This window comes from Entelurus aequoreus, linkage group LG04 (genome assembly GCF_033978785.1).
Source record: "Entelurus aequoreus isolate RoL-2023_Sb linkage group LG04, RoL_Eaeq_v1.1, whole genome shotgun sequence".
NCBI classification, from domain to species: Eukaryota; Metazoa; Chordata; class Actinopteri; order Syngnathiformes; family Syngnathidae; genus Entelurus; species Entelurus aequoreus.
The window spans coordinates 82705528-82723054 of NC_084734.1; the positions used below are offsets into that span (position 1 = coordinate 82705528).

The 17527-nt window shown below is 39.9% G+C and overlaps 1 protein-coding gene across 1 annotated transcript in view; it reads right to left on the minus strand.

Annotated features, from left to right (window-relative positions):
* Positions 1-942: 942 nt before the first annotated feature.
* The window catches only part of hspa4b (heat shock protein 4b), a 34186-nt gene continuing 17601 nt past the window's right edge, over positions 943-17527 (minus strand). The window contains exons 12-19 of the mRNA XM_062045862.1: positions 13065-13249; positions 12880-12975; positions 10358-10513; positions 10148-10273; positions 9957-10064; positions 5779-5898; positions 3778-3939; positions 943-1492 (exon numbers count right to left, since the gene is read on the minus strand). Coding sequence (XP_061901846.1) covers positions 1289-1492; positions 3778-3939; positions 5779-5898; positions 9957-10064; positions 10148-10273; positions 10358-10513; positions 12880-12975; positions 13065-13249 — 1157 coding nt within the window. The 3' untranslated portion in view covers positions 943-1288. The remainder of the gene's footprint in view (positions 1493-3777; positions 3940-5778; positions 5899-9956; positions 10065-10147; positions 10274-10357; positions 10514-12879; positions 12976-13064; positions 13250-17527) is intronic.

Here is a 17527-nt window from a genome sequence, read left to right on the forward strand (position 1 = left end):
TGGTCAAAGAGCCGCATGCGGCTCCGGAGCCGCGGGTTGCCGACCCCTGCACTAGGGACTGTACTTAGAGGGGTGGGTTACCCACCTTGGTCCTCTCCAAGGTTTCTCATAAGTCATTCACATTGACGTCCCTTGTGTGGGCTCTGTGCCGAGGATGTCGTTGTGGCTTGTGCAGCCTTTTGAGACTTTTGTGATTTAGGGCTATATAAATAAACATTGATTGATTTATATATATATATATATATACACTACCGTTCAAAAGTTTGGGGTCACATTGAAATGTCCTTATTTTTGAAGGAAAAGCACTGTACTTTTCAATGAAGATAACTTTAAACTAGTCTTAACTTTAAAGAAATACACTCTATACATTGCTAATGTGGTAAATGACTATTCTAGCTGCAAATGTCTGGTTTTTGGTGCAATATCTACATAGGTGTATAGAGGCCCATTTCCAGCAACTATCACTCCAGTGTTCTAATGGTACAATGTGTTTGCTCATTGGCTCAGAAGGCTAATTGATGTTTAGAAAACCCTTGTGCAATCATGATCACACATCTGAAAACAGTTTAGCTCGTTACAGAAGCTACAAAACTGACCTTCCTTTGAGCAGATTGAGTTTCTGGAGCATCACATTTGTGGGGTCAATTAAACGCTCAAAATGTCCAGAAAAAGAGAACTTTCATCTGAAACTCGACAGTCTATTCTTGTTCTTAGAAATGAAGGCTATTCCACAAAATTGTTTGGGTGACCCCTAACTTTTGAACGGTAGTGTATGTCTGATGTTTTAGCCACATTTTGTTTGTTTTGTCATATTCAGAAACTTGCTCAAAATGCAGTGATGCCATTTGTGTAAGAGCGTTTTTTTTAATACAGCTCTCAATGTTATCGGACAGTGAACATGTGTATATGCAAAATATTCAAAGAACAATTAGGCTGTGTGAGTTGTTGGGTTCCTTACAGTACAAGTGATTTTCCATACCTTTATTAAAACCATATTGTGACACAGACCAGAACACGTACATAGAGCACACAACAGAAATAAATACCATTATGTGTATGGCGCTCATTGTCAAACAGGCTTATTGCAGCTGGATTCGGAATTATGTCATCAGGAACAGAAACAAAGAGAGAGATGGATGCCATGGCATTCAGACAGAGCCACCACCCGGAGCTGGGATTAGTGTGCTAAAAACTCTGCCTGTTGACGTAAGTGCATTTCCTAAAACGCTCCGACCTGCACTGATACACTCAAGACTGCAACTCATTCTCAAAACAGCAAGCTCCTAACTTAGTCCAGGTCCATCTGCGGCTTATTTCCTGTTTCTGAGGTGGCGTTTCCTGTTTTGTCGCTCGTGCCTTTTTCTGCGCCTTCTTCCGGAGCCTTCTCCTGTCCGTTCACAGGCCCGTTCTGCTCTGCTGGTGTTTCCTCTTTCGGCAGCTCCACTTTGGGTTTGGGCTTTGCCACGATAGGGTTACAGGCAGAGAATAGTTCCTAGAAAGGTTCACAGAAAACATAAAATAATGCAACAGAATTAACTCAAGTTGATTTTCTCAAATGGGAAGGATATTTCGTTTACTTTACGCCAGTGGTTCTTAACCTGGGTTCTATCGAACCCTAGGGGTTCGGTAAGTCGGGCTCAGGGGTTCGACGGAGATCAAGACACACCCGACTCATCGTGTAAATAAAAACTTCTCCCTATCGGCGTATTACGGATACGGCAACAGCAGAAGTCAGACAGATTTGCAGGTGTGTAATTTGTTGTGAGTTTATGCACTGTGTTGGTTTTGTTTGAACAAGGTGATGTTCATGCACGGTTCATTTTGTGCATCAGTAGAAAAACATGGTAACACTTTAGTATGGGGAACATATTCACCATTAATTAGTTGCTCATTAACATGCAAATTAGTAACATATTGGCTCTTAACTAGTCATTATTAAGCACTTATTAATGCCTTATTCGGCATGGCCTTATTATAACCCTAACCCTGGCCCTAACCCTCTAACCCTAACCAAATACCGTATTTTTCGGACTATAAGTCGCAGTTTTTTTCATAGTTTGGCCGGGGGTGCGACTTATACTCTATGAAATTATTAACACATTACCGTAAAATATCAAATAATATTATTTAGCTCATTCACGTATAAGACGTATAAGATTTCATGGGATTTAGCGATTAGGAGTGACAGATTGTTTGGTAAACGTATAGCATGTTCTATATGTTATAGTTATTTGAATGACTCTTACCATAATATGTTACGTTAACATACCAGGCACGTTCTCAGTTGGTTATTTATGCCTCATATAACGTACACTTATTCAGCCTGTTGTTCACTATTCTTTATTTATTTTAAATTGCCTTTCAAATGTCTATTCATGGTGTTGGCTTTTATCAAATAAATTTCCCCCAAAAATGCGATTTATACTCCAGTGCGACTTATGTTTTTTTCCTTCTTTATTATGCATTTTTGGCAGGTGCGACTTATACTCCGGTGCGACTTATACTCCGAAAAATACGGTAACTCTAAATTAAGTCTTTGTTACTTAGAATATGTTCCCCTGGTGTCCAAAAAAACTCTAAATTAAGTCTTTGTTACTTAGAATATGTTCCCCTAGTGTCCAAAAAAACTCTAAATTAAGTCTTTGTTACTTAGAATATGTTCCCCATACTAAAGTGTTACCTAAAACATATAACTTCGTCTTGAATTTGAAAAAAAACAAACATTTTATTTTTTGGTAAATGCGCATATGAAACTGGTGGGGTTCGGTACCTCCAACAAGGTTAAGAACCACTGCTTTACGCAGAGTGTATGGGGCATTTTGATAGGAAGCCTTTATTAATACAAGCTTATATATTACAAATTGAGGTGCAAAAAAAAAAAAAAAAATGCAATTCTTATTCATCCTGATTCTAAATCAATTAACTTTTTTTTTTAAAATGAATTAAAACTTTTTTTTTTTATGAATAATTTTTGAAGAATACCCAGTATGTTTTTAGGCTATCTCCATGCAACCAGGAGGAGTTTTTCTACACTGTAACCTTTTTTGAAAAAGTTTAATTATAAATATACCAAATAATACTTTGCGGGAATCGGTTTGAATCTGGGAATGGAGTTGAATCAAGAATCAATTCAGAATATAAATGGAAAAGGGGGTATACTTGTGTAGCGCTTTTCTACCCTAACCCTGACCGTTCAGGAGCAGGGGTGATGTGTCTTGCTCAAGGATACAACGGATGTGACTAAGATGGCGGAAACCACGGATCGAACCAGGAACCCTCAGGTTGCTGGCTTGGCCACTCTACCAACCGAGCCACACCGCCCAATCGAATTGTCATACAGGGAATCTGACTGAATCGTTAGGTGCCCAAAGATTCACAGCCCTAATTACAATGCAAAGTGTTACTCTAACTGGCTTCCATGTTCTGTTTCTATTCACCTGTCTTTTTGTTTTTAGTTTGTATCAATAATGTAGCTTAATATAGTTGAAAAGTTCATTTATTTCGAGAGTTTAATTCAATAGGTGAAACGCTTGTATTCTATAGTTTTACTGCACACAGTAACAGCTACTGCACCATTTTGTAATTAATTTAGACACACAGAACATAGAAACTGGCTTAAGCAAACAAGTGGATGATTAAAGTTCAATTTTGCACTTGCGGAACATCTTAAAAGACCATGCTATTTTTGATTTGTTTCTTTTTAACCCAGGCTTTATGGTGTGGTTTGTCAAGAAAAACTTTAAAAAGAACCTGTGGCAGGCTTTGTGTGTTTCTCACCCTGGTTTTTGTTTGAATTTCTTGCACTTTGATGGAGGGATCCATGGTCGAGCTCTGTTTGTTTTGCTGGTTCATAGCGCTGTTCATCCACATCATCGCTTCAGAGGCTAGCTTATCCACTTTGGAGACGTCTGCCTCGTCTAGATGGTCATACTGTTCCTCCTAAGCCACAAATTGAATACAAATTTATTTTGTAGTAGAGTCCAATTTACAAAGTTATACAAAGCACAATAAGCAGTAAAAGGGACTTGTCAACAAAATAGGAGGAAAATAAGACAGGACATTCTTGAACAAGGTTTAGATTTGTGACAGTACTATGAAGATAAATGTATGATAAATATAATAAAGTTGTATACTTGAAAATGTACAGATTTCAAAGTAAGCTCACAGTATTTCTAATTACAATGCAGTGTTACTTCAACTTAACAGTGCCTTTACTTAAGAGGGTTTGGCATAAGAGATGTCTCTCAGCTAATAGTAATACTTTTAGTTACAAGCAAAGATTTGAGTTATAAACCTCCCTGCCATTACTTGGCGTAGCAAATGTCAGTGAAACCTGTAAGATCTGCCCAAAACATCTGGGGCCGTACTTATCAAGCTTCTTAGAATTACTCCTAAGAAGTCTGCTAAGAGTTGACTTAAGAGTAAATAAATTCTTCGCTGAAAGCTGCACTTAAAAGTTAGTTATCAAGCGTCTTACTCACACTTTCAGCGAAGTGTAGGACTGAATCTTAAGTGTCACACTCAGAGCTGAATTACGACATTACTATGTGCCGTAAACGGAATTTTAGGTGACGTCATTTCTGTGTCCATAGAAATGACCAATCACGGAAGGGAATCCCTTGTCTAAGAATAAAGAAATATCTTGGAAATATTTAAGTGGACAATGGGAGTGTATATTTTGACAATAAACTACAAAATAATACAAAACAAACTAGTCCCCGCCGGCACTCACGCTACCGCTCTCTCTCTTCTATCGCCCACACACTCACTGACGTCACTCACCTCACGGCCACACACATACGCTACTGTCATAACATTTTCTTTCCAATTCATTAATTAGGCAACTAATTTGAAACTGGTGTGGGTGGCTCTATATATACTAGCCCACTGCAGACACATGCAGAAATCAACAAGGAATGGAAAAGTATTAAATCTGTGACAAAAATAATATCCGCTCTGTCTAAACGATACCGTTTGATCAGCTGCTCGTCATCAAAAAAAAAAAACATTGTTCCGTTCCCTGAACGTTCGCGCACGTCTCTCTCGCCTCAGTGCCATCCCCTGCTGGCAACTCCTAACCACTTAAGACACCTCTGAAGGTCTCTTAAATATCGTGGAGAGTAGGAGTGATTCTTAGACTTAAGAACGTTGGTAAAAAGCTTTTATTCTTAAGTTTGAGAGTAGGACTAAATTTCGCAAATTCTCAGGACTTAAGTGTAAAATGGCACTCTAAGAAGCTTGATAAGTACGGCCCCTGGTCTCACTCACTAGCATGAGCTTATAGCTGGAAATGGACATAACTGTTTTTCAAAGCATAGGGAGGAAGAAAGTGAGCGTAAAGGACAGTGCTGAGAAGAATATGCATTGAATTAAAAATCTGTGGAAATAATAAACGGCATACATTTATCCATGAAAATATTTAAAAGCTGGTGATGGTGTGTTTAACAGACATTATTATTACATTACTTCATACAACTACTGTAGAGAGTAGTACATTCTGTTGTATTGTTTTTATACAATATTTCTTATATACATTTTTCCCCTTTAAAAGTTCTGTTACATGTTAAAAATGTGCAAAGACCAATCAAATTGATTTCAACTAATTTCAATGGGATGTATTGATTTGAGTGTTTTGAGTTAAGCGTTCCATCACAGAAGCAATCAAGTGTGTAAGTTGAGGTACTAATAATGTACATGCCAAATATCAAATTGTGCACATTGTTGTTTTGTGTTGTGAAATTTTGGTCTGTAAGGCTAATGAATACAAATGGATCTTACCTTCATTTTGTACGCTTCAACAAATTTCATGTACTGCTGGATTTGTTTCCCCAACTCCTCAAATGTTTTAGGTCTCTCCTCAGCCTCATTGTACCGATCCTGGATGGGCTGGCCCAGTTTCTGCAGAGTGGGAAAAGTTTAAAACCGTTTAAAAGGGAACTTTTTCCCATCAATCATAATCCCTTTGTTAAAGCAATAATATATATTTTTTTCTTTTTTTATGTATTCTAGTTTGTATTAAACCTGCGAATAGTGTTGAAAGGGTCCTCGCCCAACCCTTGTACCGTGGGGTTTACGCAAGTCGGCGAGCACGCATTACACATGCAGTCACGTTCTTCCCAATGCCCAACCCACCATCAAAATTTCAGGAAGATCGGAGATTGTGGAAGGAAGTTATGACTAGAGATGTCCGATATTAACGTCCGATAAATGCTTTAAAATGTAATATCGGAAATTATCGTTATTGTTGTTTTTTTTTCAATCGGTATTTTTTTTAATTAAATCAACATAAAAAACACAAGATACACTTACAATTAGTGTGCACCAACCCAAAAAACCTCCCTCCCTCATTCACACAAAAGGGTTGTTTTTCTGTTATTAATATTCTGGTTCCTACATTATATATCAATATATATCAATACAGTCTGCAAGGGATACAGTCCGTAAGCACACACGATTGTGCGTGCTGCTGGTCCACTAATAGTACTAAACTTTAACAGTTAATTTTACTCATTTTCATTAATTACTAGTTTCTATGTAACTGTTTTTATATTGTTTTACTTTCTTTTTCATTAAAGAAAATATTTAATTTATTTATCTTATTTTATTTAATTAATTTTTAAAAAAAAGACCTTATCTTCACCATACCTGGTTGTCCAAATTAGGTATAATAATGTGTTAATTCCACGACTGTATATATCGGTATCGGTTGATATCTGTAATTAAGAGTTGGACAATATCGGAATATCGGCAAAAAAGCCATTATCGGACATCCCTAGTTATGACTGTTATAATCCTCCACCAGAAGGGGCGTTACTGACGTCACAGCAGTCATCCAGTAGCATCCCACCGAATGCCCGACCCACCATTGGAAACTTCAGAAAGCTTGAATCATATGGAAGGAAGTTATGACTTATCATTTTCCACCACAGGGAGGCAATATTGGTGTCGATATATAGGCATGTATAGTCATGATCAGACCACACCAAAAAAGTCTCGTATCAGTTTGGAAAGAGATCTGATCATCTAAAGTACAGTAATTACAGTTTTATTGGTTGATTGAGCAGTTTTTGCTGCCGGGCTCTGTCCACTGCGACTAGGTACTGACCGATCCAACACTTCAGAATGTCATCATTATTTGTACCAATACTGATCAAGATCTGAGTTTGTGGAGCCAAGTAAAACATTTTGAAAGTTTTGTGGCAAACCATCAGAACATAGTTCGATGCCATGCACACCATATGGCACCGCGACTCATTTGGTCCCTAGGAGTTCGTTAAAGTACAATCCCTATTTTTTGTATAGAAATGGCTCATGGAAACCAAGATGGCTGACTTCCTGTTTGTTTTAAAGTTCTTGAGACTTTTATATGCACCCTGCAATGAGATTTCTGTGATTTTCGTGACGATACAAGAATCTGGTGGCATTGAATTTGTTTTTATTTTCAAGGGAGTGCCTGAGAGTCAATTTTAAAATGTTGCATTCAATAGTTACAAAATAAAAAAACAGACTGAACGCACTTGCAAATAATCGATGCGTTTTCGTGCATTTTAAGGGCCTCAAAAATGCGATCGAGAAATACAATGCACACAGGGCCCTTTGCTGTTCGGGCCCTAAATATACGGCAATTGGAGTCATATATTGCGCCTATAAAACCCTCTAAAAAACGATAATACTCCATTGTGACCTGAACATTAACCCAGTTTTAGCCATATTGTCGTTAAAAACGCTAACGCAGAGAACTAATTTTGGCGGCATTGTGATCACAGAGCGGTAACTAGCTTATGCTGCTACTGACATACTAACCCGATGAGCCACTGCATTGCCGCTGAGTTGGTAAATGTTAATTCTAGATTATAAATCATGCTTCTTACCTGTATAGCAGAAGGTTGGTAAACTTTGACATTTAACTTAAGACTCGGAGATGGTAAGGAAGACAAAAAGATGCTTGTTTGCGGTCACTCTATTTTAAAAAATGTTGATTATGATTAATTACTCCTCTAAACGGGAAGATATGAACATCCTATCAGTCGGCATTCCAGTGAGAGAAGACATTGTACAGGAAGTGTTTTTTTTATTATCTTTGTAGTTTGTTTAGCACTTAGCAATAGTGCCGCATGATGCTAAGTATTTCACTAAAGCTATATCTGTTTAGCACACAGAATCTCGTAAAACTTGCAGCTTATCCCCCGTATATTGAGGCAAAAAAATATAAGGTTGTGGATCATCATTTGTCCCAAAGTACCATATTTTTCGGACTATATGGCACACTTAAAATGTTTTCATTTTCTCAAACAGTGCGTTATGACCTGGTGCGCCTAATGTACGGCTTATTTCTTCTGGCTGTGCTTATCGACCTCAAAGCACACATCGCACATAAGAGATACATGTGGATTGCAAGTTGATGCCTGTTCAATAAATGACGCTGCAATGCAAGCCCAAAGCTTTGATGTTTCATTACGAATGTAGAACATTACACACGGCGCTCAAAAATCTGTCAAAATGTATGACTTTGGTAAGCTACAAAGCCGCACCGCTTAAGGGATTGCCAGCGCATTACAGCTACCATAGTCAGGCGTACTATGCTTCAACATACATGTATTATTATGATGTAATGTCTTGGGCATGACGTTAAAGTGCATCCGGCAGTGGAGGCTCCTCTAAGGGGTCTTGGGGCACTAGGAGGTTAACCCCTTTACTACCGTTACCCCAGGTGGCCCTTGGCAAAGGCCTAGTATCCAACTGCCCCCTAGCCAGGGATACGGTGAAGACCTCAACGGCGGAGCAGGCGGAAGGCGGTAGATGTAAGAACCACCACAAAGGCTGCGATAGTGGAAGAAGGCGCCCCCACATCCATGTGGGCCCAGTTATGGGGAAATAACAACCCAAGACCTCAACGGTGGAACAGGCGGAGGATGATTGCTAACCCTATGGAGCGTCACAACGGCTGGGATGGCAGATGAAGGCTGCAGCAGAAAAGGGTCCCCAGTCGTTTTGGACTCCATGTCACTGGACCCTAACCCGGATCTGTCAAGGATTGTGTGGTGACTGTGTGTGCACCAGTCTCCCCACGTTAAGGAAAGTCACGCACAGGCATCCTCTACATCCTCCCCACGTTAAGGAAAGTCACGCACAGGCATCCTCTACATCCTCCCCACGTTAAGGAAAGTCACGCACAGGCATCCTCCATAAAGGGATACACCCCTACCAGCAGGATCGTCACACTCGCTTCGAGTGACCGCCGATGATGATGATGATTATGATGTGTGTATAAGGGCACCTATTAGGAAACATATCTGGCATTTTGTTTCGCAATTAATGCAAAACCGACTTTTCTAACCTATTGGTACCTGCTGATGTGTATTTAGGATCCTAATAAGTCCCGAAAATGCGCGCAGGTCCACCATTGTAGTCCGAGTCGACGCCGTAGTCAATGAACTCCTTTTTCTCTATCCTCTTGTTGTTGGGCATTCATCCTCCGCTGTTTCCATTTTTAATATAAAGTAGCGTACAGTTCTACCTTGTGTCTGTCAGTAGACTTGCTATGGAAGAGCTAAACACAATGGGTACAACAAAGATGGGGGAAAACGCTGTCAAAATGAAGCCACTTAAATAAGACCGCTTACAAAGCGGTGCATCCTGAAAAGACGGTCAGAAAGCGGCTTGAAGATGGTCTGTAAAACAATCTATGGGATGTGGACCACCAGGAAGTGTTTTAAATGTAGAAAAAAAAACATAAGACCCCTTTAATGCGCCTTATAATCCGGTGCGCCTTATGTATGAATATAAACCTGAATAGACCCGCTTATCGGCATTGAGTCTTATAATTTGTGTGCCTTATGGTACGAAAAATACAGTAGTCGTGGTTGGCTATCATGAAGTCTGTTATGATTAGAAGTAGCTGTTGTTATTAAAGGAAATAGTGAACGCACTATAGTATTTATTTAAAGTGTAATTACCTTCAATTCTGCCAGCCTGTCGATGTACACCTGCTTGGGTTGATCCTCTCCATCTTCATACAGCCAGTTCTCTGTATCCTCCAGTTTTAATGACAAAGCATCTCTTTCCTGAAAAACCAAACGTATCATCACATTAGTAACGCCAAGCCTCATATTTGCTTCCCTAACGTTGGTCCGACGTGTTAACTCACAGCTTCTCCAACAAATTTTTCCAGCACGCCGTGCAGTTTGTCCCTCATCTCATACACGTACTCTTCGACGTAATTCTTGGCGTCGTTCCTCTCCTTCTCCAGCTTGTCCTGCATGATCATCTTACCCTGTGGAGGGATGAAGATAATGTCATGACAAAGTGATAAGTGGACAGTTTTGATCATGTGTAAAGCCCGGAGAATTGTCAGTACCTCATTTTCAACAAATAGATTGAGCATGTCATCTGCCAGCTGCCACTGTGGACTGTTTTCAATGGGAAGCTCCAGGACTTTTGTTTTGACTTTGGGCTTTTTGGCTTGTGGTGGCTGGTCAGTCTTCTTCCCGCTTTTGCCCTCCTCTGTGGAAGTCTAAAAATAAAAAATAGGTAAGGCTATATTCAAATCTAACAATAAAAAATGAAAACATCACAAATCTGGTTTTGGGCATTGTAAACATTTATAGGAAACATTCTCTTCAAAAAAGGCACAAAATAGGGCTGCACGATTAGTCAAAATCGCATCAACATCAAGGTTTTATTTAGTGCGGGAAATAACAGCAAGAGGCTGAGTTTTTTTGTTTTTTTTGCAATCACCAACATTTGAGTGACCGACATGTTATGTTCAGCACTCACAATTGTTGAGCCTCGCGTTTGTTTGTCTCTCGCTTCAAACAGGAAGAAAGACGTCTTACTTTGTGCATCTTAGCACCTGAGTGTTTTTTTAAACAGTGGAACTAACTGAACAGAGTGACCACTCTTTTCACTCATTGTGCCTCTGCCGGCACACTCAACAGTACAAAGAGAGAGCCTGTGAGAAGTGCCGAAAAGAAACACACATTAGGAGGATAAAAATAAGATTTCAACGCCAAATGTATCGTTGTGGGAATATTTTAGCTTTAAATTGGATGGGCAATATGAGCCCATCGACACGGACGAACGAGCAAAAATGCTGCGATCACGTGATGATAGAAAGGAAAACGTCCGACCAAATTTTTCCAACGAGGGAAAAAAGATTGCACTTTAAGGTGTTCAGTATCTATTTAGGTTAAGTTTTTGTTTACAGAAATGAATCCATTTATTTTTGTTTATTTAGGAAAAAATATTTACCTTCCAATTACAGTACAATAGTAAACAATTCTTCAGTAATGAGAAATAAAAGTTTATATCCTTTTAAATGGTTACTTGCGTTGATTACATTACATTATAAACACTGTATGGTTGTTAACAATTATGTATTTATTAGTTAAAGAGCATGGTGTAGTCAAAAGCTCTCAGCCAAGTATTTAATTATTGGATATTGTTCCAATGTGTGGCACCTTGACAAGAATATGTTGATTAACAGTGTAAAAGTAACATTTCTGCCTTCATTTATTAATTTCGCAGTTTTATGCATTTTTATGTTTAAAATATAAAAACTGCAAATTGAATTGCAATCTTGGAGAGGAAAATTGCAATTAGTTTTTTTTCTCAAATTCGTGCAGCCCTCGCACAAAAACATATACAGTATTTGCTGTGCGCAGAGGACGCTTGAGCAGTGCGCAATTGCGCAAGCGCGCACCTTAGAGGGAACGTTGCTTGGCAGTCCATGTCTTGTTGAAAACACGGCATTCGTCATCGACTTTTCTCTTTTTAGCGTCTTGGGTGTAAACCGTGCATCACTTGTCGCTGTGCACCTTCACTCACAGGTTACACACGGACATACGCCCATAAATAACACTTTTTAAAATAAAAGCAGCACAGTTGTATTGCACGAACGACATAGATGTTTTTTCAACTTTATTTTGTAATTTGTGATTGCAGCTGTTCACATTCACTCACAATCACGCACGCGCATACGTCCACACGGAAGTAATACAAATAACGCTTTTCAAAACAAAAGCAGCACCGTTGTATTGCACACTCGACAGATACTTTTTAAAATGTATTTTCTAATTTATGATTGGCCTCACGCGGGACGGACAGGGACGCACAAAGGGCCGGATGTGGCCCGCAGGCCGCAGAATGCCCAGGTCTGCTATAGACTCTTATTAATCTACCTATTGATTTCCTGTTAATATCTGCTTACATTCTGCTATAATGCGCTTCCTCCGACACGTTAAACTTTACTAAGCACTTATTTATTGTGCTGCTCAAGCTAGTTTAGTGGCTACCTGGGGCGGTATGGCATAGTGGGTAGAGCGACCGTCCCAGAAACCTGAGGGTTGCAGGTTCGCTCCCCGCCTCTTACCATCCAAAAAAAAAAATCGCTGCCGTTGTGTCCTTGGGCAGGACACTTCACCCTTGCCCCCGGTGCCGCTCACACCGGTGAATGAATGAGTTGTAAAAATGAATGATGGGTTCTCACTTCTCTGTGAAGCGCTTTGAGTGCCTAGAAAAGCGCTATATAAATTTAATGAATTATTATTATTATTACCTCAGCTATTAGCATGCCTGCTCCCGCCTTATCTTTTTGTTTGTGTGCAACATGTTTAATGGGGGGAATCTTTTTTTATTTGTATTTTTTTAACAGTATGCCAAATGGCTGTATTAAAATGAGCTGCAGGCCAAAACCGAAACTTTGGACACCCTGATTTAAGTCTATAAAGAGCTTCCTCAAAGTTCACTGCAAGTATATTTATAACAAGGACAATTGGGTGTTATTTAAAACAATACATTACCTTCTGACATTGTGCATATACCATCTTCATTAATTATTTAAACTAGTAACATTATGTTCTATGCAAGAGCGCAGTTTACCTCCATCTCCTCATTCTCTCGAGGGGTCTTCTCCTCTTGTTCTTTTTGACCATCCCCCTCATCCTGCTGCTCCTCCTGGTCAGTCTGCATCTTGTTCTACCGAGACAGGTTTTTTGTCACTCCTGCACTCACATAGTTTGTGTTCGGAAGAACCATCTTTAATGCAAAAAAAAAAATGTTTATACCTCTCCATCTTTGTCATTGATTTGCTCCGTCTCCATTGGTTCCTCAGTCTCGTCAGCTTTGAGCACCTCCACCAGAGAAGCGCCAGACACACTAAAGATTCCGTGGATGTTCACTCGCACCTTAACTTTTACTTTGGAGCTCTCGCCAGACGCCTGCGGGACCACTTTTTGGATGGAGAACTGGCCTGTTGGTACGATAATAGGCAAAGAATGAAGAACGCACAAAGGACAGTTGATCGTGGTGTTATAATAGAACATTTCAAATAATTTCACTTAAATTCATATTTGGATAAGAACATATTTCCTTAATCTGTATTATTTGACACCCTGTGATACGTATTTTAGATAAACATTGTGTTTAAACATACACTCTGCAGCTACTCTGCACTGATCTTTGACCCTGCCCAGTCAAATAAGACACCGTGAGTATACTGTACTCAGACATATGATTACGGTCTTTTAATGTGTAACTGAACAAGAATCATTAACTGTCTATATTATCAATTACTCTTAAAGGGGCTGTTTGCAACATACTCCGATACATTTTTCAAAGCAAAAAATATCAACATTGGTAGTTCAACAAAACTCATTTGTTTTAAAATGGTCTATTTTTTTCACAATTACTAAGTTTATGTAATCATTTTTCTGGCCCAAACCAAAACAATGGGTGTTTACGGCTGTCGCTCACCCTGTCCCATCAACACAAACACAAAGGGAGCCTGTGCACACATACAAAAGAAGTCTGCGAACAATTTGCAATAATGTTATGATAGAATATATCAATTCAATGACAGCTAACGCTAACTATCTAAATCGCTATCAACAACACCGAAAGATAATTCACGTGCATGTGTTACAAATGTACGTAGTTACATCCTAGAAAACGTAAGAGGGCGGGATATTAATGCTTAAAATACACTGGGAAGTTAGCGCCCTCTAGGCTTCTGTGTAAATGTTGCAAACAGCCCCTTTAAGTATGATCAGTTTGTTTAATAATCTTCAAGGCGTATTGGGTTGAATTTACATCCTGACAAGATTTTTGCAGCAGTTTACAGTTTTTCTATTATTCAATCATAGCGGTCATACAGTACATAAATCAATCTGCACTAATATTTAAGAAGGGATTTGGATGTTGTGGTTCAGTGTGTACTGTGCTCAGGGTCAGTGGTCTTTACGAGGCTTGCTGTCTCCAAAACAAGTCCCAACCGTGGCGATTTTTTATGCCAGCCATCTCCCTTACAAGATCTACGCAGCGGTTTACTTTTTTTCTATTATTCATCCATCCATCTTCTTCTTCTTCGCTTATCCGAGGTCGGGTCGCGGGGGCAGCAGCCTAAGCAGGGAAGCCCAGACTTCCCTCTCCCCAGCCACTTCGTCCAGCTCCCCCGGGTGATCCCGAAGCGTTCCCAGGCCAGCCGGGAGACATAGTCTTCCCAACGTGTCCTGGGTCTTCCCCGTGGCCTACTACTGGTCGGACGTGCCCGAAACACCTACCTAGGGAGGCGTTCGGGTGGCATCCTGACCAGATGCCCGAACCACCTCAATTGTCGAGGAGCAGCGGCTTTACTCTGAGCTCCTCCCGGATGACAGAGCTTCTCACCCTATCTCTAAGGGAGAGCCCCGCCACCCGGCGGAGGAAGCTCATTTCGGCCGCTTGTACCCATGATCTTGTCCTTTCGGTCATAACCCAAAGCTCATGACCATAGGTGAGGATGGGAACGTAGATCGACTGGTAAATTGAGAGCTTTGCCTTCCGGCTCAGCTCCTTCTCCACCGCAACGGATCGATACAGCGTCCGCATTACTGAAGACGCCGCACCGATCCACCTGTCAACCTCACAATCCACTCTTCACTCACTCGTGAACAAGACTCCGAGGTACTTGAACTCCTCCACTTGGGGCAAGATCTTCTCCCTAACCCGGAGATGGCACTCCACCCTTTTCCGGGCGAGAACCATGGACTCGGACTCGGAGGTGCTGATTCCCATCCCAGTCGCTTCACACCTGGCTGCGAACCGATCCAGTGAGAACTGAAGATCCTGGCCAGATGAAGCCATCAGGACCACATCATCTGCAAAAAGCAGAGACCTAATCCTGCAGCCACCAAACCAGATACCCTCAACGCCCTGACTGCGCCTAAAAATTATATCCATAAAAGTTATGAACAGAATCTGTGACCAAGGGCAGCCTTGGCGGAGTCCAACCCTCACTGGAAATGGGTCCGACTTACTGCCGGCAATGCGGACCAAGCTCTGACACTGATCAAAGCGGTCATACAGTACATTAGTCAATCTGCACTAATATTTAAGAAATTATTTGGATGTTGTGGTTCAGTGTGTACTGTGCTCAGGGTCAGTAGTCTTTACGAGGCTTGCCGTCTCCAAAACAAGTCCCCACCATGGTGGTTTTTACGCCAGCCGTCTCCCATCCCTGTTAAGATCATCCCTGTACACGGTCTTGCACCCTATACAAAAAGAACGCGTGCACGCACACAAGCATTCATCCTGGCAAAAATAAACCATGTCTCTGTTGTTGAGACCGACGCTGTTCCACCTACATGTGACCAGTGTTAGAAGAACTGTACATTTTTTAAAATCATTTTGTCCATCACTGAAAATCTGTATGAGACAATGCATTTCAACTCGTAAATAAAAGTCAGCTAACAATGGAGTAAATGGGAGCTCCTCTATTAATTTGTGCCTATAAATTCCACCAAAAAAAGTATCCAAAAAGCATCAATACACCCATTCGCATTTCGTGACATGAATATTTAGCAAGTTAGAGCAATATGGTTATAAGCTCCAACGCTAAGAAACAACTTTTAGCGGCGCATTGATCACAGAGAGGTAACTAGCTTATGCTGCCATATTGACATCATCAGGCACTGAGCAGATGTATCGCCTGTTGGTGGAAGTAAGTTCTCGATTATATTTCGTGCCTCTCAAATGGATAGTGAAAGATTGTTGCCATAAACCGAGAAGTTGGTCAACTTTGACATCCAACTTAGCCCTGGAGATGGCCCAAAAAAAACCAAAAAGCAGACTCTTTTGCACCCACCTTTTTTTAACCCTTCGCAATGGACTATGATTACCGTAAGTTACAGACAATAAGCCGCTACTTTTTTCCTACACTTTGAACCAGGCTTCTAAAACGATGCGGCTAATTCATGGATTGTTCTTCGCTGACAGCCATAATAATATTAGGTTTTTTTTTTTTAAAATACACTCAGGTGTACTATCTTTTGGACGAGTTCCCTCAGTGCAGGTGCTGCAGTGTCCTTCCATGTATTGCTTTCAACTGAAAGTAGAGTACCGTTTAGTTTTCTTACCGTCCATACCGTTTCTACTCGTATGGATTCTTCATTTAAACTCCAAGCAACGTTTGTAAGTTTTACAGTACATCTAAAATTGTTATGCTTACTGAACAGTCCCATGTGCGATGTCTGAACAAGTGTTTTCATGCATATTTGTATGTGCCATCATACGCTAGCATCATTAGAATGATCTAATACGCTAACACCTTTATGAGTGTCTGTGTTAGTATCATTAACCAACAAGGGCATTCTTTTTGTATTTTAGTTCCTCAAATTCCTCAGTAAATTCACCAAGACGTCACTGTGGACTTATTGAGTCTGTTTAGCTGATTGGAAAGCTAGCTTCCGCAGCCATTGGGTCCTTGACAATGACTACTGTTTTGTTTGATCGTCTCTTTTACAGGCATGGTATGGAAACAATTAAAAAGTATGTAAATAAACATTTACACAATCTTTCTGTGCAAATACTAATTTTGCAACGTATATATCTGCGGCCTATAGTATATAAAATATGTTTTCCCTTAAAATTTGCGGCTTATGTACATGCAGTCTATATGGAAAATATTGTAATTTTTCATCTGAACGGGAATGTATGTAGGCATTAGGGCTGGGAATGTTTGGGTGTCCCACGATTCGATTCAAAATCGATTCTTGGGGTCACGATTAGATTCAGAATCGATATTTTTCAATTCAACACGATTCTCGATTCAAAAACGATTTTTTTTTTTTTTTTAATTTTAAAAATTGTTTTTATTTTTATTTATTTTTTTTATATGAAAACAATACACAACAATACCATAATAATGCAATACAATTTCAAAACAAAACCCGACCCAGCAACATTCAGAATAGCAATAAACAGAGCAATTGAGAGGAGACACAAACATGACACGGAACAATCTAAAAGTAGTGAGACAAAAATGAATATTATCAACAACAGCATCAATATTAGTAACAATTTCAACATAGCAGTGATTAAAAACCCCTCATTGATATTATAATTACAAACATTAATTAAAAAAATAAATACAAAAACTGAACAATAGTGTCACTAACAAAGGTCTTAACTCATTCTCTTTCTATGCCACATCAATGTGGAATGCGCTCCCAACAGGTATAAAAGAAAGGGCATCTCTATCCTCCTTCAAAAC